The sequence below is a fragment of the Haemaphysalis longicornis genome, unplaced genomic scaffold (assembly GCF_048455015.1).
Source record: "Haemaphysalis longicornis isolate Haplotype H1 unplaced genomic scaffold, Haemaphysalis longicornis Haplotype H1 scaffold_7, whole genome shotgun sequence".
NCBI lineage: Eukaryota > Metazoa > Arthropoda > Arachnida > Ixodida > Ixodidae > Haemaphysalis > Haemaphysalis longicornis.
The window spans coordinates 65,911,494-65,935,503 of record NW_027526422.1 but is presented as its reverse complement, the minus strand read 5'-3'; the positions used below and the strand labels follow the sequence as shown (position 1 = coordinate 65,935,503).

Sequence of the window (24,010 nt, the reverse complement as noted above, 5' to 3'; positions counted from 1 at the left end):
AATGGAGGCTTGGCCAATCCCATTGAGTTTTCCCGCTTTCGGTCAGAAGATGAGGAGGAATAAACGTCTTTAAAGCAGTCAGCCTTGGGCTCTGCAGCAGCCAAAGCTGGTCCTCAGAGTCCGAGCTGGACAGTGCTCTCTCCCAGTACTCTGGAGAGGAACAGGGCAGGGGGGGGGGGGGTAGGTGGGTGTTATTATCACAGCCCCACATGATATGGCAGAGGGTGCCCGGAGCCTCGCAGAAGCGGCATTGCAAACAGTACAGGGTGGGGGCAAGAATTTGGGCTTTAGTGGGGTGGGGAAATGTGTTTGTTTGGATGTCTCGGAGGTGGCGCTCTTGTTCTTTAGGGACAGTTTTGTACGCAGGGGGATACAGTGTTCGTTCCAGGTGGTAAAGCTGGGTGATTTCGTGAAACGAGAAGAGGGGGCAGACCTGCCACTGCTCGCCGAACTCCTGGCTTGCCCCTAGGGTCTACTCTTGGGCACGCTGATAGGCATCTTTGTTGCCAGGCACGGCGGAGTGGGCTTGATTGATTGTGGGGTTTAACGCGCCGACGCAACGCAGGCGATGAGGCGCGCCGTAGTGGAGGGCTCCGGATTAATTTTGACCACCTGGGGATCTTTAACGTGCGCCGAAATCTCGTACACACGGGCGTTTTTGCTTTTCGCCTCCATCAGAAAAGCGGCCGCCGCGGCCGGGAATCGAGCCCGCGACCTCGTGCTCAGCAGCGCAACGCCTTAGCCACTGAGCCACCGCGGCGGGTTACGGCGGAGTGGGCTGGCACCTAAGTAATTCTTACAGGATGTCGAGGAGGATGCTGGAGAAGAATTGTACTGGCAGGTAGTGATATGCAACGCTGGAGAAGGTTCGATGTCCACTTCCTCCACCTGCAGAGAATGGACGGTGGGAATGGATGCGCATGTAATATGTGGTCTTTTGTAGCAGAAACCACAGCGGTCTTAGCTTTTCGCCCGGGATATGAAGCGGCGTCTGTATAGACTATGGCAGAGTTTCGGCCGTATTGATTGAGAATCGCTTTCGCTCGGGTTTCCCTAGGAGCTTCGTGATGTGTCGGATGCATGTTGCGTGGCAATGGGGCCACATCAATGAACTTGCGAATCTCATGGGGAGGATGAGTCGTATCGGCCTGCGGGTGTTGCAGAGGAGTGCGCAGGTGCAGCTGAGACAGAATGGCTCTATCGGTAGGGGTAGAGCTGCGACGTAAGAGTTGGCTCAAATGGTGGACTTCGATATAGTTTATCTAAGGTATGGTGGGCTCCTAACCGCATGAGTTTCTGCGTTGAGGTGGTAACGGGTAGTTTTGATGCTACTTTGTACGCCTTGCGTATCAGGGCTTCCAGATTGTCCTCTTCTGTCTTGGAGAGTACGGCGTAGGGGAGGGAGTAAGTGACCCTAGGTATGACGAAGGCTTGAACCAGCGTGAGTACATCCTCCTCTCGCATACCTCTCGTCTTGGTACTAATTCTCCGGATCATGTGGGAGACGCCCTGGAGTGTTCCTAAGTCTGTTAAGCAGTTGGATGTTCGAGTGATCCGCATGGAAAAGGATGCCAAAATTCTGACTTGTGGAGTTGGAACAATTACATGGTCATTCATATGCAGGGAGATGGTGTGCGACCCAGGAGAGAGTTTCTTCCTTGCTGAAACGATAAGCAGCTCCGATTTCTGCCGCTAGCATTCTAGTACACACTGCCGTGCGTATTGAATGACTATGTCAACTGCCTGTTGTAGAGTCTTCTCCATGTCCCCTACTGATACATTATTGGCCCATATGGTAATATCGTCCGCATATAATTCATGGCCTGTGCCTGGTCTGGCAGCCAGGAGTGGAGGGAGACCAATGAGCGCTATGATAAATAGCGAGGGGGAGAGGGCGGCACCCTGGGGTGTGCCCTTGTTGCCGAGAGAAACCAGATCTGACTTCAGGTCATCCACCTCGAGAATAGACCCTCAAGAAAGTCTCGAACGTAGGTGTAGGTACGTTGCCCGCAGTTCAGTTAGTTTAGTTGTTTGAGGATGGCTGTGTGGCTGACAATATCGAATGCCCATTTTAAATCTAGGGCTAGTATGGCTTTTGGGTGGTACCGGGAGGCTTTAAGCATGACCTCTTCCCGCGGCTCTGTAGGGACATAACTTAACAACGGGAGGGTTCGAGCTAGTTGGTACTCCATAGTGCAAATTTAAAGCGCAACAAATTTAGACAGAAGACGAACGACACAAGGACAAGCGGTACTTTCAACTGGAAATTTTATTTACAAAAACAACATATATATATACGCAAAAGTGAAAAAAAAACAGTGCATGTGCGCATCGTCCTAAACTAGAGTATGTGCGCACTGTACAGGCGCGCACACGCTCCTTATGCCATGGGCGTGCCCAGGAAGGTCAGCTCTTTCGCTTATAAAGATACGGAGGTCATACTCGCACAATCTTCGCCCCCACGATGTATCTCAGCCGCTTCTACAATCTCCCGTGTGCGCTGATCGGGATCGCGAAAGACAACTGTACAGTCATCAAATCGAGGGGAACACTTGCAGTTCTGGCAGTGACTGGCGAGGTTCCTGTCCGTGCTTTTTTTCCGCTCGATTGGCATGCTCACGGAGGCGTTGATTAAGGCACCGTCCTGTTTGTCCAACATAGGCCCTATGGCAAGACAATGGGAGACCGCTCCCGCAGTGAAATCAACGTACTGATTTTGGTGCCTTACCCCGCACTTTTCTTTCGGAACCGGGCACGTAACAGTGCAAAGCCGCGACAGTTTTTCCGGGGCAGACATCAAAATTTTGACGTCAACCTTTCCACCAATCTTTTTAAGATTGTGTGAAATGCCGCGTGTAGGTAGGGAACAACCACTACCTTGTTAGCTTGGTGGGTCGCCTGGTTATCTTGGTCGCTTTGCCCGATGCCAGCCCGTCTTTGCTTTGAGCGAATTGCGTCGGCCACCACTACGACCACGTTTGCGGGGTAACCAGCCGACATTAGGAGACGCACTTGCACATGGAAACTGGTGTCCATAAGGTCCTCGCAAGTTTTGATGTCTGCTGCGAAAAAACTGTCGCGACTTTGCACTGTTACGTGCCCGGTGCCATTGAGCCGAGACTTGGGTCGTTGCTTGGCGAGGTACTGGGTGACGGAGCCCACCGTTGGTGTGCTGTCTGCTAGTCGTGCTCGCTGCCACAGACAAACGGCTGAACCTTTCAATGTTGTACATGGTGTAACATGCCCCAAGTACCGGACTAGCGCAGCGGATGCTCCGATCATCGAGTCTTTACAGGAACGGGCAGAGCGGCGTTGTTGTATCAGCTCATCAATCGTGTAGAGTTGGTCCTAAGTCTGTAATGTTCTATTAGGGCCATTCGGGACAGACTAGTATTAGCCGGCATGGTATCCCGACTGATAGCTTGAAGGCGATCCCGGCCCTTTATGATGAGATGGTGGAATTTACCTAGTACGCGAGTAAGAGCTTTAACACGGACCTCACAAGAAGGCAAACACTGCTAGTGCGCCCCCCCCCCACCTCCCCCCGCAGGCTTTGCCGCAATTCGATGTATGAGGTAAATGGTCCGTGCAGCGTGCTCTTTTGCCCTCTTCACCCATGGATCCAAATAACCAGACGAAGGAATTTCGAAGTCCAGCACTCCAATAATTGGGTCTTCCTGTAGAGGTTGTTGTTGAATAAACGCCGGAAAGACTGATTCTCGAGTCGACGGCGCCAATGGTTATAGACACTGACACGTATGACGCTTTTTCTTCTGATAGTTCAACCCGCCTAATTGGGCGCACCAGGAATCTGTCATGTTCGTAGCGCGTTTTATTTCGCAGAGAGGCCAAGGGGCTTAGACAGCACAGCAATTTCGTCAGTATACATGATGTAATACGCCTCCGGTATTCCTGCAAACAGCCAGACTAGGTGTAGCTGGGCGATATTGAACAACACCGGCGCCTACACAGAGCCCTGTGGAACGCCACGATGCGAAGCGTCTCTCTCCCGGCCAAGCGAGCAGTGAAAGGGGGGGCAAGAAGGACATTGTGTATGTACAAGCACGACTGAAGAGATTGATCTACTGGAGGATCCGAACCATCGTTTCGCAGTTGACATTGCATATCCATTGCTATGACAGTTCAAATCAGGCAAGAGCACCCTCCGATCAGGACTACATCAGAAAAAAATATGGTTGGTGCTTCTTTTTATAGGAATCGGTAAAACACGAAACTGAAATGTGCCTTCACAGGAGCATTTGAATGTTTATTGTGCATCGATATAAACTTGCACATCGTTATTTATATTTCGTCGGTGTGGCACCGTTAAACGCATCAACATTAGACACTGGATTACACGCGTCGGAGCATTGCGTAAATCCGATTGAAACCCCAGGTACTCGGTTACCGTGCGAACGAAACCGAACAGGTTGTCAACGAAGCGTTTGGTGATGTCACAATATGCTATAGCGATAGGAGCATGATTAGCGGGTTGGCAGGAGTCTTGTGGATGTGCTTGGCGAGCGACGTTCTGCTGGCTGGTCGCTTAGGCAAAGGTAAGACCACATTGGTCCTGCTCCGTGGCGTGTACAACATATGCTTGCGAATTGGGACGAGCCCAGCTTGTTGAACACAGCGGCGGCGTTCCACAAGATGAGCGGCGTTCCACATAGGCGACGGACGGGTAAACAGAGCAGCTTCCGCTGCTACACGCTGCCCTATCGAGGCGCCAACTATCGGCGCTCACTAGCGTCATGACGCGCTACTTCGCTTCACCTCTCCTAGACAGCAGCACTATCTCAATGGACAAGTTAGAGGGAAGGGCATAAGGCGTGTTCGTACCTGGGCATGACGTCATGGCTCAGTTGGTAGAGAGTTTCACACCTCCCGTTGCGGCCGGAGTGATCGTAGGCTCGACACTTATCGCCGCCGCGCCAATAGAACTTTTTCTGGTGATGTCAGTTCCGTGACGGATATGACGTCGGTTATGTTTGTGTACCCTGGCATAAACACTTTCGTGTTAAAAATGCTGCAGCCCATCTTCGGCTTCCAGTTGTGGTAGGAATCTAAGTTTTCCAGGATGATACCTTAAATATGGCTTAAGCCACAAAGTAAGATGTGTAGCGAGCATACGCTGGATCAGCTTGGATATCGTCGAGGTAAGGACCCGCCGCGGTGGCTCAGTGGCTAAGGCGTTGCGCTGCTGAGCACGAGGTCGCGGGTTCGATTCCCGGCCGCGGCGGTCGCTTTTCTGATGGAGGCGAAAAGCAAAAATGCCCGTGTGTACGAGATTTCGGCGCACGTTAAAGATCCCCACGTGGTCAAAATTAATCCGGAGCCCTCCACTACGGCGCGCCTCATCGCCTGCGTTGCGTCGGCGCGTTAAACCTTACAATCAATCAATCGTCGAGGTAAGGGCTATTGGCTGAAGGCGAGAAACGCAGCCCGGTGTTGTGCCGCGCTTCGGGAGAGAGACTTTTATCGCGTAACGCGAAGAGTCAGGAATCGCGGCTGAAGTTCATGCTGTATTTACGGCTTAAAGTATGACCTGAAATGTGGTGCCCTCTGTGCTCTTCTTAAATAGTCCATAAGGACTGCAATCAGGTCCCAATGCAGTGCACGGCTTGGCACGGTCGACGGCTGCCAAGAGTTCAGCCATTGAGAAGGGGGCTTCGATCTTTCCAGTGTCTCTGCCTGTGGGCAACGAACAAGCTGTTGCCGGCAGGCACTTTGGGGTGTCAAGGGCGGGAAATAAAGTACTTGCAGCGAGAGAAGCAAACGCGTATAGTGTCTGGCTAGACGCTAGTGCGCGCAAGCTGCTAAATGCAGGGTGCGATGACCACATTCAATTGCTTGAATGTTCTCCAGACTGGAGCATTAGATGATGAAGGGTGACTTGCCAGGCACATTCTGGGTCAGTCCTTATGACGCCGCAGGACCTTGTTTGTGTTGTTTGTAGGTGCCCGGCAAAGGTACCGCCAAGACATAGCTTTTTGTACTGGTGTCCCGACTTCCCTTTTAATCGTACCACTTAAAAGCTAACGTGTATATAGTTAACAGAGAACTTTCCAGTGTTTCCATATTGCGTTAGTACTGACGTCGTGTAGCACGAAATTCAAAACATTTTTCATATTTCCTTTCTTTTTAGGCGAAAACGCCCATCGATGTGGAATACAGTCGGGTGAGTTACCAAAGGCTAGTCTGTGCAAATTAAACAAGGTTACAGTTTGTGTTCCTGTTCTCTTTAACAATACCCGTATGTTCAAATTATCCCAAATCGAATACGGTGTCTAACCCAGGCGATCACAAAAGGACATTGCATGAACTACACCGACTGTCTGCATTCAATGCCTAGAGTGATAGATTGCTTGTTTGCAGCCATCCACTGTACAACCGCCATCTGGGGCTGCATTTAGCCAGTCAGCAGGAAAGCAAGCGGAATCGCCCAGGCTGCAAAAGACTGTGCAGTGCGCGTCTGAGGATTGCGGCTACGAAGTATCGGTTGATGTGGATGAGACGGAGCTACCCTGCTACAAGTGTCGCAACACTACCTGCTTGCTGTGCAAGGCCGTCCACCGAGACCTTACTTGCGAGGACTATCAAAAGCAGGCAAGCACACGCGCACACTCTTCACTCTGCACTTAAACTGGGAACTAGATCGCTGTCCAAGCAGGACATGTCAGTGACCAGAATGAGTGCTGATGGATGGGTAGTTTAAGCGGGTGGGTCGCTGTCACTAGTAAGTTGGATACATCGGGGATTTTACTTTTGATTGTGACTATTATGAAGCCAAAGGTTTCAAACCTCCGCTGTTCTCCTTGAACGACAAAAAATATGCTTATGTTCACGTCGTTGTTACGGGTGGGGGGAAGTGTTCTACTGGCAGTCCTGGTTATATTTGTGCTTTTGACAACTTCGTTCCTGATGAAATAATAAAATGAAGACAAAGCACGAAAGCTAGTTTCTACCAAGGAGTTTCGTTGCCAACTAAATATGTAATAGGAAGTCAGTCAGCTGGGTGTAAGGTTGTGGGCGTGCCACAGTTTCGAGCGAACCAGTACACCTAGCTGCTTTGACGACACCGTAAGGCCTTTTATTCTTGCCTTCATGTCCAAGAGCAATGGTTCTCAACCATGAGTGGGGTGTGCACACCTTTTGAATTTTGCACAAAAGGTGGATGACCCCACAATGATTAGGGCTGATCCGTGTCGAAACGTGCACTTGCAGGCACTGTAGAACCACGCCTATTCAATGCCCGCCTTTATTTCCGTCTGTACTGCTGTAAACTGCCAAACAGTTCCCTCTTGCACCTAAAGGTCGCAAAACCATAGCCTATTGCATGCTTGTCTTTCGTTTGTCTGGCTTTCTCGCACAGCTATTCTGTCTTGCAAAAAGCCGACGCTAAGCGTGCGCTACGACGAGAAGTTAGATGTATATTTTCCGCGGAAAAGCCACATTTTTGCGTTGTCGACAAGGTTTGGCAAAAAAGAAAGGATGGGAGGGACCGAGAGACACATAGAAAGAGCGAGTGTTGCTAAGTCCTCGCGGACACCTGCAAAGACCTAGCGGACCGCTGTAGCCCCATTTGAAAATTACTGTTTTAGAGTACACAGTGTCATAGTGCGCTAATCAGATTGCTGAACTTGCCTCCACTACTCTTATTTGCAGTTGAACCCACCGATTCAGGAGGAAGAGATTCAAGTTCACTGCGCCGGTGCACGCTGCCGCTTCATTGCTTTTGTTGGCGTCAGCGCATTGCAACTGAGCTGTCCTCTGTGCCAACGCATCACATGCCTCCAGTGCCGCGCTGTGCACGAGTTCGAAACGTGCGCCGTGTACCAGGCCAATCGCCGCCGCTCTTCTGCGGGGGAGGAACATTCGAGGCCTGTAACTGCATCCATGCTGGCTGCAGAAACTGAGCAGATGCTTCACATCTCGGAAAGTAGCACGGGATCGAGGTCGAGCGGACGTTTCGGCAGCACTCGCCCAGAGGAGGTCTTGCAGTCATTTGTTGCGTCTTCTTTGGCACCTGCCAGACGCGATGCACCGAAGCAGGATGCCATCCTCGTGCAACGCGCAGCTAGTGAGGTGAGTAGGGCTGACGTGTAAAAACGATGTTGACACCGTGGACTATAGTCACTTTGTCTTAAACGAAGATAGACGCGAGTAAGGGGCCCCTGTGCTGCAGCCGAAACACATGCAGCGGGACACTTTTATTACTTGAAGGGGCCATGCCGACAAAATACAAATTTGTTTTATTCGAAAGATTTCGTGTTTTGTGGTACCCCCAGCGCTTGTCCGGAAGCAAACGATGCTTTATTCCCTGACAGATCAATCAATTTAAGGTAAACGTTTGATTCTTCCGCCAAATATTGTTTTCGTGACGTCTGCAATGATGACATATCTGCTGGGGAGCTTCGTTTGCGGTTAGTCAATCTAGATGGCGCTACCATACCACGGCTGGCCGTTTTCGGCTTCTGTTCTTGATCGTATTTGTAACTGGCTTGTTTTTGTTAAAGGAGTACTGACACGAAATTTCAAAGCTTAGATGACTATGCAAAATGCTTAATTTTGATCAGGAGATATCTCCCAGCATGTTTCAACACCAACCGTTCAGCGTAACATATTTAAAATCCATTTTAATCTTCTCACGCACGAGAAAGCCCAGAGCGGCCTACATGAAATTATTTGCTACTTGTCCCAAACAGCCGACGTCGGGGTTTCCGTGACGAAGCCGATGCGCTGGCTGTGGTTGGCGCGCGCTGCTCCGGCGTGTGTACACGTCATGGTTTGGGGACCGATGTCATGCTGCCCGGGCGCGTGGGGACGGTGAAGGCCTCGGCCGGTCTGGGCGCGCACGTGCGCTCGCTCGCTCGCGCGTCCAGAGCGGCAGCGGTACGGCAAGAATGGTATCGTCACGTGATACCTCCTCTTATGGCGACCGCCCGGCATTCGTTTTGTCGAAACCAAAACTGACACAAATAAACGACGCCGTAAATGAATGTTTAGGCTGCGCTCAACCGTCTAATGTGTCATTCTATGATTAGTGGGCTGGTAGGCACGCATAGCAGTGAAAAAAAAAAAAAAAACGTAACGCGAAAATTTCGTGTCGGAAAATAACCGTTTCGTAAAACATGGTGTTCGCTCGACAAATATGGTGACGTAAGACACCGTCGCTTACGACGATCGGCCAGTGTCGTCTGACACAACCCTAAAGTGCCGCAGGGCTGTGCATCTAAAACAGCATTGTGCGCGCAGCACCAACAGCACTACGCATCGGTACTGGTATGTTTAGGTGTACTTTCGTAACTTCCACTGTTTGTCCCACCATTCTTAGGGCTTTAAAAAGAATGTGCCCTAAATTTAAGCTCACATAGCTCGTTCGACACGCTTATAAGCGCTGCTACTTGGCGTTTGCTTTTGCCGGCCTCAGCCAATCGCAGAGCTGTCTGGAATGACATCATAGGTTCTGTTGTGGGAAATGAGCTAGTGGGTCGCATGGCCATTCCCTTTTTTCATAATTATATCGCTTATTCGAGCGAAGTTTACGTTAAAAGCGATTCTAACGAGGCAATCGTTTGAATGATCCAAACTTGCGTTTTGTCTGCAAGGTCCCTTTAAAGGGGTTATGAAGAAAAAAAAAAAACGCCAGTTCAGTTCAGTCAAAAGATTGCCTCGGTGGAGTGACACTCATAATAAATTCATGCAAACATCACTCAAATGAGCCATACAATGAAGACAACAGAATATACAGGCGGCTCGCCAACCACTCTCCCATTCCAAAACCATGACGCATGGCAGGGACAGCACGCTTATGCGATTGGCTGAGGGCAACGAAATTGAACGACGATTATTAGGAAGTCACTGCAAGCCCGAAAAATGAGATGTTTGTGCTTTAAACTTCCCGAATATATTTATACCAGTAAGAATTGTGGAATAAACAGAAGTTGCGAATGCGCGCGTAAACTGCATGCGGAACTACCGCCGGCCGATGCTACTAAACCCAGTCGTTGTAAAAATGTGCAAAAAATATAGCAAGGCACTGGCGTACTTACAGTATCGAAAGTAGGCTTAAATGAGCTGATATTGTGGCGCCACCTTGGAGGGCCGATAGTAACTAACAGGCGCATTTTGGCTGTAGCCTCGTTTAGTTGCTGTTGATTACAGCCTTCCCATGCTACAAAAGACAACACGCTACCTTTATTTACAATGTTTCTCAATTCTTTATTTCTTTATCAGGTGAGGAGTACCTTAGGACCACGCAATGTCCGTCCGCGTCCGTGCGCATAGCATTTACAATCGCGAAAAATCACACACGCACCAGCAGGATTCGAGCCTGTGTCTGGTAGACCAGACACTGTCAGTCGTCTTACCCATTGGGCTACGACTTTTTTCTTTATTACATGAGAGAACACGCTCAGACGTTGCAGTTCGAGCAATACAAGCAAACAAAAGAATACACTGAAGTTATGAGAAGCACATGTACATCAAAATTCAGGCAAACACACAGAAGCGTTCAAAAGAGGGAACCAGTCATGTGTCGGCCAAGCAAACTATGCACACTATGTACAAATGCCACAGTTTCTTGGAAATAGGACTGAGTTGATCTTGGTGGCTCAGCATGCCTATCACATATTGGGCTCGGAGAGTGAGACGGTTTACCCCCTCGCCTGTAACGGCGCGGAGTACCTTAGGACCTCCCAGTGTCCGTCCGCGTCCATCCATGCGCACACAACCATCAAGCGAAAATCAAGCGAAATTCGATTTGAGCCGGGAGTTGCAGCTTCATTTAGGGAATAATCAAGGTGCAACTCACGGCAAAAATCGAATGAAGGTCGGGGCGCAAATCGGATGCCACTCGGGGCGCAACTCGGATGTCATTTCGAGTCCCCGTACTCCGCACCCTGGCCATCATCCACGGAGTGGAGATGCTGCCCTTTTTTTGTTATCTCCTTGCTCCTGTATTTTCTCATTTACTTATTTATTTCTTTTTTCCTCATTTCCTTACTTCTGTCTTTCTTTGTTTTCTAATTTCCTCCAGTATACTCTAGACGTCAGCTAATCACTCAGCCAGCTGATTGCAATTTGAGTTATTCCCTTGAAATCCAATCCTACTCAATGGCGCTGTAGTGTAAAAATTGCCGCCGAGAAAATAACTGGTGTAGCTTTATTAGTTTGGGCATTTGGTAACATTGTAAGGCTCGCTCTCTTAATTTCTAAAAGGGTAGCTTATGCGCTCAGTTTATATTTCAGCGAGATGGCGTGGCATACATCAGACGTAGGCCTTTAGTTCTTCCGCCTCAACAGCTAAACATTGGCTAAAGCATTGACTTGTTTTGCACGTGCACCTACGAACGTGACGAAACCGCTCCACCTAAATTCGACCTATATGTACCAATCTACTACGGAAGACGAATGACTAACGCGCTGTGCTTCAATACATGTAGTCGTGTGTTTGATTGGCAGCCCTGGGGTGAGTAGTGTGATTGAGGTGGAGCAAACAAATCTCCGTGTAAACAAGATAGGATCTAAGCAAGAAAACAATTTGGACCGATCCGCGCTGGGAGGTGGGTGCGCAGCGTGAGAGTACTTTCATGGTCGCAAAGCATGCACGACGCAAAGTAATATGTTGGCAACCCTTCGGTTGGTTACGGACTTGCTCGAACTTTAAAAAAAAAAATAGCGGATTGTGTTTGTCCATACACCTCCGTGGTATGCGGTGCTCTGCGCATTGGGGACGGTAATTTTGGAAGTCGCACGAACGAAACGAAACATTCCGAGGTGTGAGCTGCATATTGTTAACGCGGTAAAATTGAACAGCAGGATTCATGCCAACAGTGTAAAATTTGCAGAATTTGTTTTGCAGTTTAATGACGCAAGATGGGGTTTATAGACGTTTGACAAAAACTGTGTCTCCCTTAACTTTTTCTTCCTGTAGGCGCAGCCAGCGAACGAGGCCGTTATGTTGGAGTGTTGCCATTGTCTGGTGGAGTCCTCGTACGAAGAGATCATCGAAGTATCGTCATGCGGCCACTTCCTCTGCCCGTAAGGCACTGTCGAAGATCCCATCCTTTACGTGGCATCACTCCACTGATATGCACTCTGGTTATCGGACATTTTATTATTTCAACGCCACGCGTGTCACCTTCTGCGCTTTTAATGTGGCGCACATCCGAACATGGCCTGCGCAGAAATGTGCATTCGTAAGCGCTTCCGGAATAATTTAAACCTCGTTTGGCTAACAAGCAGTCATAAATAAGTCGTAAAATAAACCATAGAAAGGAGTCCATGCACGGCATGTGCCAAGCCCAACCACAATTGGAACGGTGCAGCAATGAATGTTCATGTTGTCATAGCTTTCCAATATTGGGAAGCCACCTTGTGAATATTTTACCTATCCAAAAATTTAAAAACGCTATATTTTCGTCGGAGGACTGCAAGAAGATTTTGGCCATTAGTCTCATTGCTATTGCCCGGGGTTTTGTCATGTTTCCAATGTTCAATATTACAACGAATATTCTCATAGAAGGCTTCGCGCCTCTGATGCCTTCATACTTCATCTTCGCATTCAGGTGGGCGATGAAGGTAGGAAGAGTATTTTAGCTAAAAACAACCTTGAGCCCAGAATGTCGGTTTTGGTTCTGCAGAAACCCTACTGGGCATGCGGAAAAAGCACAAATGACCTCTTTGCACGTGCATCTGCAATTTTGAATTTTTTTTGTGTTACATGAAAGCCGATACCCCACTTAGACGGAGTTATTCACCAAGAATCAGCCATGTGCACCCATTTACACTGACTTGTCTCCTGACTCGAATCCCCTTCCGGGGCCAAAAGTATTCTCCTTGATGGCTGAAACAATAACTAAAGGTTGATGCTCCGGCGGCGCAAGCTTCTTGGGATTGAGTCACTTCAGCAAGATAAGTACAGTAATCCCTCGTTATCTTGAGCCCACATATCTCTAAATAACGGCTAAGTCGAAACTTTTCCTCGCCGTGCTTTTACCTTCCATCGGTGTCATGTATTCGCCCCCCTTATCTCGAAACGTTTTTTGGGGGGACTACAGATATCTCGAAATGTTATCAGAGAGGACGCAAGTCAAATCCGCTACAGGCAGCTGATAAGGTCTCCGTACCAACGCTTAGCTTCCACTACGTGCGAAATGCGCTTGAAAGCGGCAAATTTGAAATTACCGCCACTGCGGCCGTTTTCTATCCAACGTGTCAAGCAACACTAAGGTGTTCCTGGGACCAAATACGAACGCCAAACAGGCGAGCATTACGCAGTTCTTTCTTTCGCAATAATAACAATGCTTTCCTGGGAATTATTTTGCCTTAATTACGAAAGCACCGCTGTGCAGTGGAGCTCTTGTCACCAGCACAAGCTCTTATTTCAGTGACCTGGCAACTATATTTTCGGCATGTTGCTTAACTCGAAACTCCGGTTATGTAGAAATTTTTTGCGGATTTTACGACTTCGAGTTAAAGAGTTGTTACTGTGCAAGAAGAAAAAACTGAAGACCTGGATGAAGACTGGCGTATTCAGTAAAGTTTGGCGAATGCCTATTTCAGTTATGTGGGGATGTTTGTATTTTGACGTTTAGGCTGTGGTGATTCATTTATTTATGGGATGAGCACTCTGAATAGAAAAGTTTAATTAAAATGACGGGCTCGTTGCATGGTGTGACAAGGGCGTCTCGAGAGTGTAGCATTTAACTTCAGTTGTAAAACCAATGTGGGTAGTCTGAGTACTCTTGTGAACTGGAGGTACCGCCTATTACTGTCTTTAGAATGAATGAATGAATGTTGTCAAGAAAAAGACGAAAGGAAGGTCCACCAGCAGGGTAATTTGTCACATCTCGGGGTCACACCGGAACGCGTGCTCGTGTGAGAGATGGGAGGGGAGGTCAGAAAGGTGGATATTAAAGATAGTAAAAATAGATATAAAAATGAAAACACGCACGCATAAATACAGTCAGGGGGGTTCATCCCAGCACTCCGCTCCCTGGCTCAGTGATTGGCGTCAAAAACTGTGGGTGGGGACGCCAGTGACTGTTTTTTTTCTTTCGAAAGTCGATAGTGTTTTGGGAGGACGATAGTGTACAGGGCTTTAAGCTTGGAAGGGCGAAGTATTCGCGGCGTGGGGATGTTCGCAACTTGGAACAGTTATCGGATTAGGGTTTGCTATTCGAATCGATTCGCAGCGCGCTTTTACTGTTCGAAGTATTCATTTTTTTTTCGAATGTATTTGAAATTTACCAAGGCGGCTTTGCCGCAGGTCATGCGAACTTTCCAGTTTCACTGCATGGCATGCCGTTTTGAGTTGGCTTTTCTGCGCAACACCAAAGCTGTGCAAAAAGCCCAACACGCGAAAGCTGTGCTAGAAACAATCGGGATACATGTCAGCTGAAGTAAAGCACTACTTGTGCAAAATTTATAAGCCTAAAAACTTTCCTGCCAATATCGATATAGGAAAATAAGTGAGAAATCAAGAGTTGTAACTTCTTCCCAATGCTTGCAGGACCTTACTGGCCATTCCAACCATTAGCATATGTCTGGCGAAGGCTTCTTTTCAATGACTGGAGACACCAGTCAAATGTACTTGCTATATTAATAGCATTGTGAGGAGGAACCCCCATTTCTCGATTGAAATGAATGACAACATCTTGTTTTCTGCTTTGCCATCTTTTCTTTAATATTTTCCATTACTTTTTTTGTACGAGTGAAGTTATAACTGCCTACGTTATCTGTATTTTGTGGGCATGTTTTGAAGATTTATATGTACTAAAGCAAACACATTTGTATGCGAATTTTTTAAATTCTATTGGCGGCCAGTTTTTATTACTTGCATTCACAAATGTCTGATTCGAAGTAAGTTATCCTTTCGTATTTTATTTCCCAACCCAAATTTTATATTCGTCCACGTTACAAATACAACCGCTTAACTTATTTGCAAAATACACGGGAAAAAGCTGCTACAGACCTGAGATTAACTTGTTAATGAGGTTTAGTTCACGATCATAGGATTCTAGTCAAATAACGAGACGTTTTAACTACAGTCAACTACAAAAAGTGTAAACTATCATGAAACACAAGTCTGCCGCTGAAGGTTTCCGTGCGAAAATTTTTATTCATTTCGCTTCCAATTCGTATTATTTGTAGTATTCACAGATATCCGATTGGAAGTCAGTTTTTTCTATTCGAATTCGATTCGCAGGCAGAAATTTGATACTCGTAGACGTTATGTATACAACCACTCAACTTACTAACAAAATAGATGAAGAAAGCTGCTACAGTTCCAAGAGTAACTTGTTAATGATTAGTTGCGTAATCGTATGATTCCAGTCCAATAACAAGACATTTTAGCTACAGTCAACTACAAAAGCTGTAAACAATCATGAGACAGAAGCCTGCCTCTGAAGGTTTCCTGTCACATGCACCTTAAAGTGACACGTTTTATTCACTTAGGTGGGAATAAAACGATGAGGGCAGAAGCTGTCATCGTTAATTAAGGACGAAGGGTTCGTTTTGGAACCTGATCTAGTTGTTTCGTGAGGGTTGCATACCAACGACTGGATAAATAAATAATCTGGTGCCAGAGCTAGTTTGTCTATGATGTGTATTCTTCTTATAGCGTTCCATCGCTGTTCCAGATTCTTAGGACTGTACTGGCACACTGTCATGTGTTCTGCTGTTATTTTGGCGTCTCGACATCGCAGGGAATGCGTGCACGATGCGGCGGTAAACTCCCTGACGTACCTGGTGCTGTGTCCTGTGGTGCCGGTGGGGAGCCCTCGCTGCGAGTCCCACATCCAAGAGTCGGCGCTCAGAAAAGTAAGTACCGTCTCGGTGATAAATAAAAAGCTGCTTATTGACCAATACTTAATAGCTTTATTGTTGAAAATGAAAAACTTCAACGGTGGAGTGGTTGTAGGTGAGCATTGCCGGACACGTAGTTGAGTTTCGCTATCATTGTTTAGTTGCATATTGCTGTGCTAGTAATCGTCGTCATATTCATCGAAAAGGACGTCGTCTTCTTCGCGGCGAGTGGTGGACGCAAAGTGATCCTCAGCATTGTTGACTTCCACTAGCTCTTCGTCATCGACTCGAAGCAGCGGTGGCGGGATCTGCAACTCGTCTCGGGAGGGATCGGCACACTGGTAGCCATGCCTCCATTGATCCATAATGGCTTCGAGAGAATGGGGCGGCCGCGGTGAGCTCTCCCAAGTGGGCTGTCTTTTCAACTTTAGCATTAGCGCAGGTGTTCTTGTTGGGCTTTAACAATGCGCGGTAGAGCTTGACGACAGCGCTGGAGTTTTTTTTTTTTTTTTTGCTAAAGCCACTGCGCAAACCGGGGACTCGGCGGTCGCCGCGAGACACGTGCTCACGAGCGCTGGCAATTTTCTCGTTCTTCGGCGGTTTTGCTAGTTTTTTTTTTTTTTTTGCTAAGCCCCTGCGCGTGCCGGGGGCGCTTGGCGGTCGCCGCGAGGCACGCGCTAACGAGCGCTTGGTATTCTTTCCTGCAACAGCGATATTACGGCCAGTAACAGCTCCGCTATTAAAACAAGGCCACAACAGTACTGTCAGTTCCTTTGTTGGTGCGCTGTTGCCTACATGTGTCGATCATGTAGGCACACCAGTCAGGCAGCCCAATTTGGCAACCAAAGCCTTGCCCCGAGTTGCACTTCCGTTGATTGCGAATAGCCAGCGGCTGCGCAGGTGGAGGCGCGTGCTGCTGCAGTGTTGTACAAAAAGAATATGCTAAACAAGTTCGAAGATATAGCATTGTTGATCGTATCTGCTTTGCAAGACACGCTTGTGCGTGGAGGGATTTGTGAAGGTAGCGGGAAGCATGCAGTTTTATGGAATGTTTTGACAAGATGGTGATGAACCAATGCTTAAGTTCCCAGGGGTGACGATTTGGCTTACTATAAGGAAGGGTTCGGCGAGGGGGAAACGCGGACTTGTGTAGGTACAACAAGGGCCTGACATTAAACCAGGGGGGAGTAGTAGGTCAAACGACAGTTCGTTGAACGTCTCCCCGATTGTTTCCCCTCCTCGCTCATTGCTCGGTATTAATACTCCTGGAACAAGTGTCCCCTGTGCGTCTTCGTCTTGGCCCTGTATTCCTAGGCAACGCGTTTACCATCCCCCTAGTGAGATGCCTGCAGTCTGAGCACGTGTAAGGAATTGGATTAGGCATATTTGGTTTCCTCTTCAGCTTAGGAAACGAAGCGTTAGAAGAAGTAAAAGAATGCAACTACCTCGGACAGATGGTTAGCGCTAGCCCTAACCACAAGAGAAATCCGGCGCGGAATAGGTATGGGCTGGGGAGCATTCGGCAAGCACTTCCAACTAATGAAAAGGCTACCTCTGTCGCTCAAAAGAAAAATCTGCAACCAGTGCGTACTGCCGGTGATGACATACGGAGTTGAAACTTGGCACCTTACCAAACAACTGGAAAGCAAACTTAGATTGTCTCAACGGACCATGGAACGAATAATGACAGAAGTAACACTTAAAGACGGGAAACGAGCTTCCTGGATCAGGGAAAAAACTCGGGTAGGAGATATCATAGTTCAAATGAAGAAAGGAAATGAACTTGGGCTGGCCATTTAGTGAGTTGAACTGACAACCAGTGGACAATTAAGATAAGAGTGTATACCTAGTGACGGGACTAGAAAAAGGGGTTGGCCAATAACACGATGGAGGGATGAAATAGGAAAATTCGGTGTCCAACAGTGGACTCGAGTAGCGCAGGAGAGGAGCTGTTGGAGGACAATGGGAGAAGCCTTCGCCCTGCAGTGGGCCTAAGTAGGCTGTTGTTGTTGTGTTTGTTGTTGATGATAATGATGATCATTATATTTGGTGCAGCCAGTTTAAGTAGTAAACGAGGCTCGGGCTTTATAATCTGGCGTTAGTAGTCCTTCACCATACTTACCAGCACTATTGCACTCTAATTTCTGAAGTTCTCGTAATTCGTGGATTGATAGGTGACCACCACATGAAAATCCGCAAGGATGTTTTTTATCCGGCCCGGCTCTGCGGGCTCGCAAATTTTCAATAACGCGTTAGCCTTCCCCATTCTTGAGGCAAACGACTCAAGCATTCGTGGAAAGGTGCCATCACGGCCGAACAAAACACGATGGTGGCTGCGAGAAGCAAGTGGCCGGCTGAAGTTAGAATTCGGTGCAGCGACATGTTGGGTGCGGAAATGAATGAATGAATGGCTTTATTAAGGAGGAGGCCGGAAGCCCTAACTGGAAATTGGGTCAGGGCGTGCCGGTGGGCCACTGAGAATGTTTCTAGGGCGAAGAAGCGAGAGGCGTGATATGAGCTAGCGGTGCGCCTGGGCAGGGAAGTTTGTTTTTCCACCTTGGCTGCACGTGCCTCTGAATCCGTTTTCGTGCACAGCGTATTGATATTTGCTGTCCGAGCAGAACTGCCGTTTTATACATCATGGTGGTGGATGGCGTAATTTTGGCAGGAACGACTGCGTACTTGTCGTTGCCTCCTCACAAAATTCAGCCTGCGCAGGTCTCACCCCATGGTTTGAGTGATGAACAGCCTTGCTTATCCTCTGTTAAGCAACCCACCCCAAACAAAAAGCGTCAGTTGTTTAAAAATCCCTGAGACTTTAGTTGCATGGTTGGGGAAAAGTGCGAAACAAACGGGATGAGCGGTCACATTGAACTCGTTGATTTGTTAAAAATGCGTTACTTTATACACACAAAGATTGTATTTTTCTGGTCACCACGTGTTCGAACCAGCCGATAACAAACACACACACTACCGAACCACACTTCCATATCGTTTTGTAGCTCAGCCGTGTGCTACGTGGTAGCTGGCATTCAGTAGGGCGGTTTGTGGTAACTGACATTTGTGCTTCATCCCCTGAAAATTCCAACTCGGTAACGGTGCAGAGCTAAATAACAAAGGTGTAGGGTGTAAGATACTCCATATGGCTGAGGCGGACTCGCCCCTCCCTTTCCCTTGTCACGGTGGTTCATTTCTCTCTCATGTTCATTGCGCACACGTTTTTTCTTGAATTGCTGGGTCTAGACTTCGAAGGACTCAGTAAGTCACCATGGGAATCCTTTTGGTAGGTTCTCGAAATATGTGTGCACACTGCAAATGGTGCAGGTGATGAGTCCAGCAGAACAGGAACGCCGCAAGGAGTTGCTGTCCCTGCCCATCCTGCGCTGTCCGGTCGAAGGCTGTGGCGGCAAGTTCTGCGCCCGGCCCGGAGTGGAAACGATCGACTGTCCCTCGTGCAACAACGAGTACTGCGTGCCGTGCGCCGCCAGCCACCCCGGTAGCTCTTGCGAGCAGTTTATTCGGGTCGTGGCAGGCACCGATGCCGCAGTACGACGTCTTTTGCCGGACGATTCGGATGACAGCGTGGACGACGGCGAGGACGTAGTCGGGGTGAGGGTCGCAACTATTCCCCATCTGTGGGGTTAATACTATGCCCCACTATTTCCCCTTTAATATCTAAGCAAACGTCCTGCCTGTATGGGGGTTTTTCTTTGATTAGAAACATTTTATAGTTGCAAATAATGTGTAATATGATTGATTTTTTTTAACTCTGTTCGCTTTTTGTTTCTACGTTGGCGCTCCGAGAGAACATTGCTCTTAAGGAGTCCTGCTCAGAAAGCGGACACCTATAACTTGCCTAACCAGGGTGGATGTGTTACGGCGCAAGTTTTTTGCAGAGCTGAACGGCTATTTTGTTAAGGAAGGGACGTAATGGTCAAAGCCTTACTGTGCGTTCCAATTGGGCAGCCTCGCCCAAACAAAACATAACTTCCTTGATGGCCCCGAAAGGCAGGCCCGTGATTTCTAGTCCCTCTTGTGTGCATTCAGTCATTTTATCAGCCAGTGATCTCGGGTGTTTGACTTATGCTTCTATTTGATCACCTGTGGCCTGAACATTTTTGTGATGTCATTTGCTTTTCAATTTATGTTCTGCGTTGACCTAGTTCGCACTGCTTGTTGTCTCTTATTCTAGTCCCATTCACTGGTTTATTTAGGATAAGTTGCGTTGTTTCTTGGCTGGGAATTTCAAATGGAATGATAAAATAAGCACGGTATAACGAGAGCACGGAACAAAATTGTGCCTGTGGTTCCTTTCTACCATCCTTGGTTTTTCGTTCTAGTTGAAATATGCAGCCTACGTGAACTAAATCACCCAATCCCAAGCAATTGTTCCTTGGTTCCAGAATAACACGCCAATAAACTGATTGCAACATACTGTCAAATTTAGCGTAAGGTATTGTAAGATCAATAGAAATCTTGACAATAAAGAACGTTCAAGTTGCCTCGCCATACTAAGTTCTGAGAAGTTTGCCTTGCATGTTTAAGTGTCCACAATATTGTTTTGAATATTTAGGTCAATGTCTTTTTCGTTCTGTCGGTTACTCACTTAGCTTTCAAGGTTCCAGCAATGATGGTCATTCAGGTAGACTTAAGTGTTCAAATAAGCGGTCTATAACGGTTAAGGGTTGGTTGATTAGTGTCTTCTATATTGGCAGATTAGTGTCGTGAATATCGGTATTCCTATCGTGTCGGCCGTTGTTTATTAAGACAAATGCACATAAGTGGGTGAAGAATGTCTCCACGCAATACATTTGCCGGCAGTGCGATTTGGGGCGTCAGATATTGTGAATGGTTAAAGGAGTGGTGAGGCCTGTGTAAGCGTATTTGTGAATAAAAATACTCCGTAAAACCCGTAAATGCAAAGTAAATGTTTGTGATGAAACATTTGTTGCATACACTTTTTTTACAAAGGTACAAAGGGCACAATTTTAGCTAGTAATATGAAAAAATATGACGCTGCCTAAACGATATTTCTTTTTATTCTGAGGTCGGTAAAATATTTCTTTCTTGTACATGCGCACAGAGGTGGGATAGGATAAATCAATGTGAATGGAAAAATAAGCCTAAGGGTGCCATCAAGCAAATGGCGCTCTGGATACAAAAATCTAACACCTCGTGTGTATTCCTTATTGAATATGACCGTCAGGAACAAGCAGGCGCTTCTGGAGCAACACTGACGCCTTGCCTTGAAAAGAATTGCTATAACGATATCCTTACATCCCTTACTGGCGTTGCTTTCTTGGAGAAAAGTAAACAGGAGCACCAATTCTGTTCATGATGCGGAGCCTTGAAACACGCTGTGTTTGGGATAGTCTATGCACTGGTTAGATGGGACAGCGAAAATCGCTTCATAATGACTGCACGCAGCACATTGAAAGCTCTCTGTTCTGCCATCGTATAAACATAAAAGGTGCACCCTACCTTTGGGAACGTCAGAAACAAGACGGATAATTAATATTCTCTAACACGACAGAGGGCGCAGTAAAGAGACCAGTTTAGTAAAGTAGAGAGAGAGAGAGAGAGAGAGAAACTTTATTCACAGTTGAAGTGAGCATATTTGTGGTCGGGGTCTTCAGTCCAAGACTCCGTTGGTACGACCGGCTGTCTTCGCCCTTTCCGCTAGCAGAAGCTGCGTTTCAGGAGAAGAGCTGGCCAGCGTACTCTCCCACTGCTCGCGTGAGGGGTTGGGGATGGGGGGAAGGTCTGGGTTCCGTTGACATTCCCAGACAATATGGTACAGCGTGCCTGGTGCTTGGCAGTGAGTACATAGGGGGTCGTAAAGAGTAGGGTGGATGGCGTGTAGTCGTGTTGGGTGGGGGTAGGTATTAGTCTGTAGTTGTCTCAGGATGACTTCCTGTTCTTTCGTGGCCTGATCGGTGACTGGGGGATAGAGTTGTCTCGCTAGTCGATAGTGTTGGGTGATGTCGGCGTATGTGAGGAGCGGTTGCCAGGTTCGCTCCGACTCTTCTTGCGGTGCCCGGTGGGTAGAGGTTAGTAAAAGGTTAAAATGTTGGCGTGAAAAGGGCAAAGAAGGGTCTGGGGAGAAATACGAAGAAAGTCAGACTGGCACGAAAATTCCAAAGAGTAGCAGTAGTAGTAGAAACTTTTATTTTGCCCGTGATGGGATTAAAAAGGGAAGGGACGAATGAGAAGGTGGTGTCTTCCACTCGTCTTCCTCCCCTCTTCTTCAAAAGGTATCTCTTTTTTTGAGCGAGGTATCTCAAGTGGCGTTACGACTAATTTCGTTACGACACAGTGGCGTTACGACTAATTTCGCGGTGCCACACCACCCCATTACAAAGGAAAGCCGCTAAGCATCATCATTGCAAATGCTGATGGCGTCATAGTTTTATTCTAGTATATATTAGAGGGAAATCTGGCGATGCAGTAGCAGGCCGCCGAGGATGGCGCCATTGCAGCTAGCGACGTTCCTTGCCTACTTGGCTTAGCTACCCATATGGCTTCTTTTTGGTCTCGAAGCCAAAATCAACAAAAAAGGGTAACATTTTTTCTTGTTCATTGTGCATGAAGCTTCTAAATATTCAATGACATAAATATTTTTGGAGATTCAATTTTATAAGAGCAAAATAAATGTGAATGATCTTTTACAGCAGTATTGTTGCTTTTTTGCGGCTAGAGGCAACTTTTGAGCCTGTTGTTGAACTATGCCAAAAACAAGTGGAACGAGTCTGTCCGGTACATGACGGAACGCTTGCTGAAGCGGGGCTCCCCTGGACAGTGGCACCAGATTTCCCTCTAGTATATACTAGTGTGAAACTCTATGCATGGCATGACTTCAGTGTGACATTTATTTACCATTCAAGAACCACTATTCTTCGTGTGAAAATTCTCGTATACATGAAGACTGAGTTGAAGGTTCTGCAGGCATTTCTGTTTTTGAGTTCATGCTTAAAGGGGCCATAAAGACAAATACTACTTTGTGTACTTTCAGAGAACTAGACTTTGGTTTCATGTTCTGATCCGCTGAGCGGCGGCGGTCGGGGCCGCTCATCTGATAGGTAGCCGAATAAGCGCATGCGCCGCTGGGTCGTCTCGAGCTACGTGACTCTTCTTGCGCCCGGCGAAGAGGAACGCCGCGTTCGCCGTGAATGAAAGCGCAGCCAGGGCTCCTTGTGCGAGCGTTGCACGGGACCGAACGGTTTTGAGCCGAGGTCGGCAATACAGCTGCCTCACAGGTTAACCAAGCGTAAGCAAGACTCAACCAGACTAAACCAAGCGTTTGCTTTGCATATCGAAGGTGAGCGGAGTTAAGCCGCAGTATTTTTTTCGCAGTGGTCTTGTCGGCAGCCACCAATCGCACAAGCAAGATTCTTTGAAGCCGTAGAGACGTCGCCGGAAAGTGTCTGGGGAATAGCCACTGCTGAAAGCCCTACTACGCTGCATTTATCGAGGGCATTCATCGCGCCACAATCACCTTGTACCTTCGGCTCGCAAGCAGTATTTTTCTTACCCCTTCGCTTGCGCGGAGCCTCGCCGGTGCTGTACCAGAAGGCGAGGGTGAAACGGCTGCTTCGACTGCGGCGTGTTGCCCACCGCCGACTCGGCCGTCGTTGTGCGCGGTTCAGCGCAAGTTATTTGGCCAGGGTTTATCGACTGATATGTGAAAGTGCTGCGCGCACTGGGTTTACAGGCGTGGAAGCTAGGAAAACACACGATGCACGCACACAAAGGTGTTGCTTTGCCGGCGCTTGGTCCCTCAGTCTAGCAATAAATTCCGCAACGGTTCAGCTGTCTGCACTGGCCCTTCAGCGCGAGCGAACGGATGAATTCAATCATATAAAAGATATACCTCGGCGGCCGGCTGCGAAATCTCAAGCAAAGGCGAACTTTCAGGAAACACTGTGCGCATATTTTTTTGCTTTCGCTCATCATAGCTAGGTTACTAAGTGTTAAACTCGAGCTATCCTTCTTAGGAATGTCTCATTTCTTTCCATTTTAATATGAGATTGGTATTGTTGTCATTTGGACAAAGCAGTTTTTATTTAAAAAGACTTGTATTCTGTCTTCATCGCCCCTTTAAAATGGGAGCTCGTGTACTATACATAGAATTGCAGCGTATAATATGGGAATTAGAGGGGTTATCACCATGATTGTGCAGGCGAGATGTTTGCAG

At 47.7% G+C, this 24,010-nt stretch overlaps 1 protein-coding gene across 24 annotated transcripts in view; it reads left to right on the top strand.

Moving 5' to 3' along the window:
- Window positions 1–24,010, top strand: part of LOC144145839 (uncharacterized) — an 80,216-nt gene that overhangs the window by 20,140 nt on the left and 36,066 nt on the right. For 22 of the 24 annotated variants that reach the window (XM_077677619.1, XM_077677618.1, XM_077677613.1 and 19 more), the window contains 6 exons: window positions 6,149–6,181; window positions 6,379–6,609; window positions 7,669–8,088; window positions 11,939–12,045; window positions 15,717–15,831; window positions 19,141–19,425. In XM_077677619.1, coding sequence (XP_077533745.1) covers window positions 6,149–6,181; window positions 6,379–6,609; window positions 7,669–8,088; window positions 11,939–12,045; window positions 15,717–15,831; window positions 19,141–19,425 — 1,191 coding nt within the window. The remainder of the gene's footprint in view (window positions 1–6,148; window positions 6,182–6,378; window positions 6,610–7,668; window positions 8,089–11,938; window positions 12,046–15,716; window positions 15,832–19,140; window positions 19,426–24,010) is intronic. The other 2 variants (XM_077677625.1, XM_077677624.1) reach the window with 1 other exon arrangement.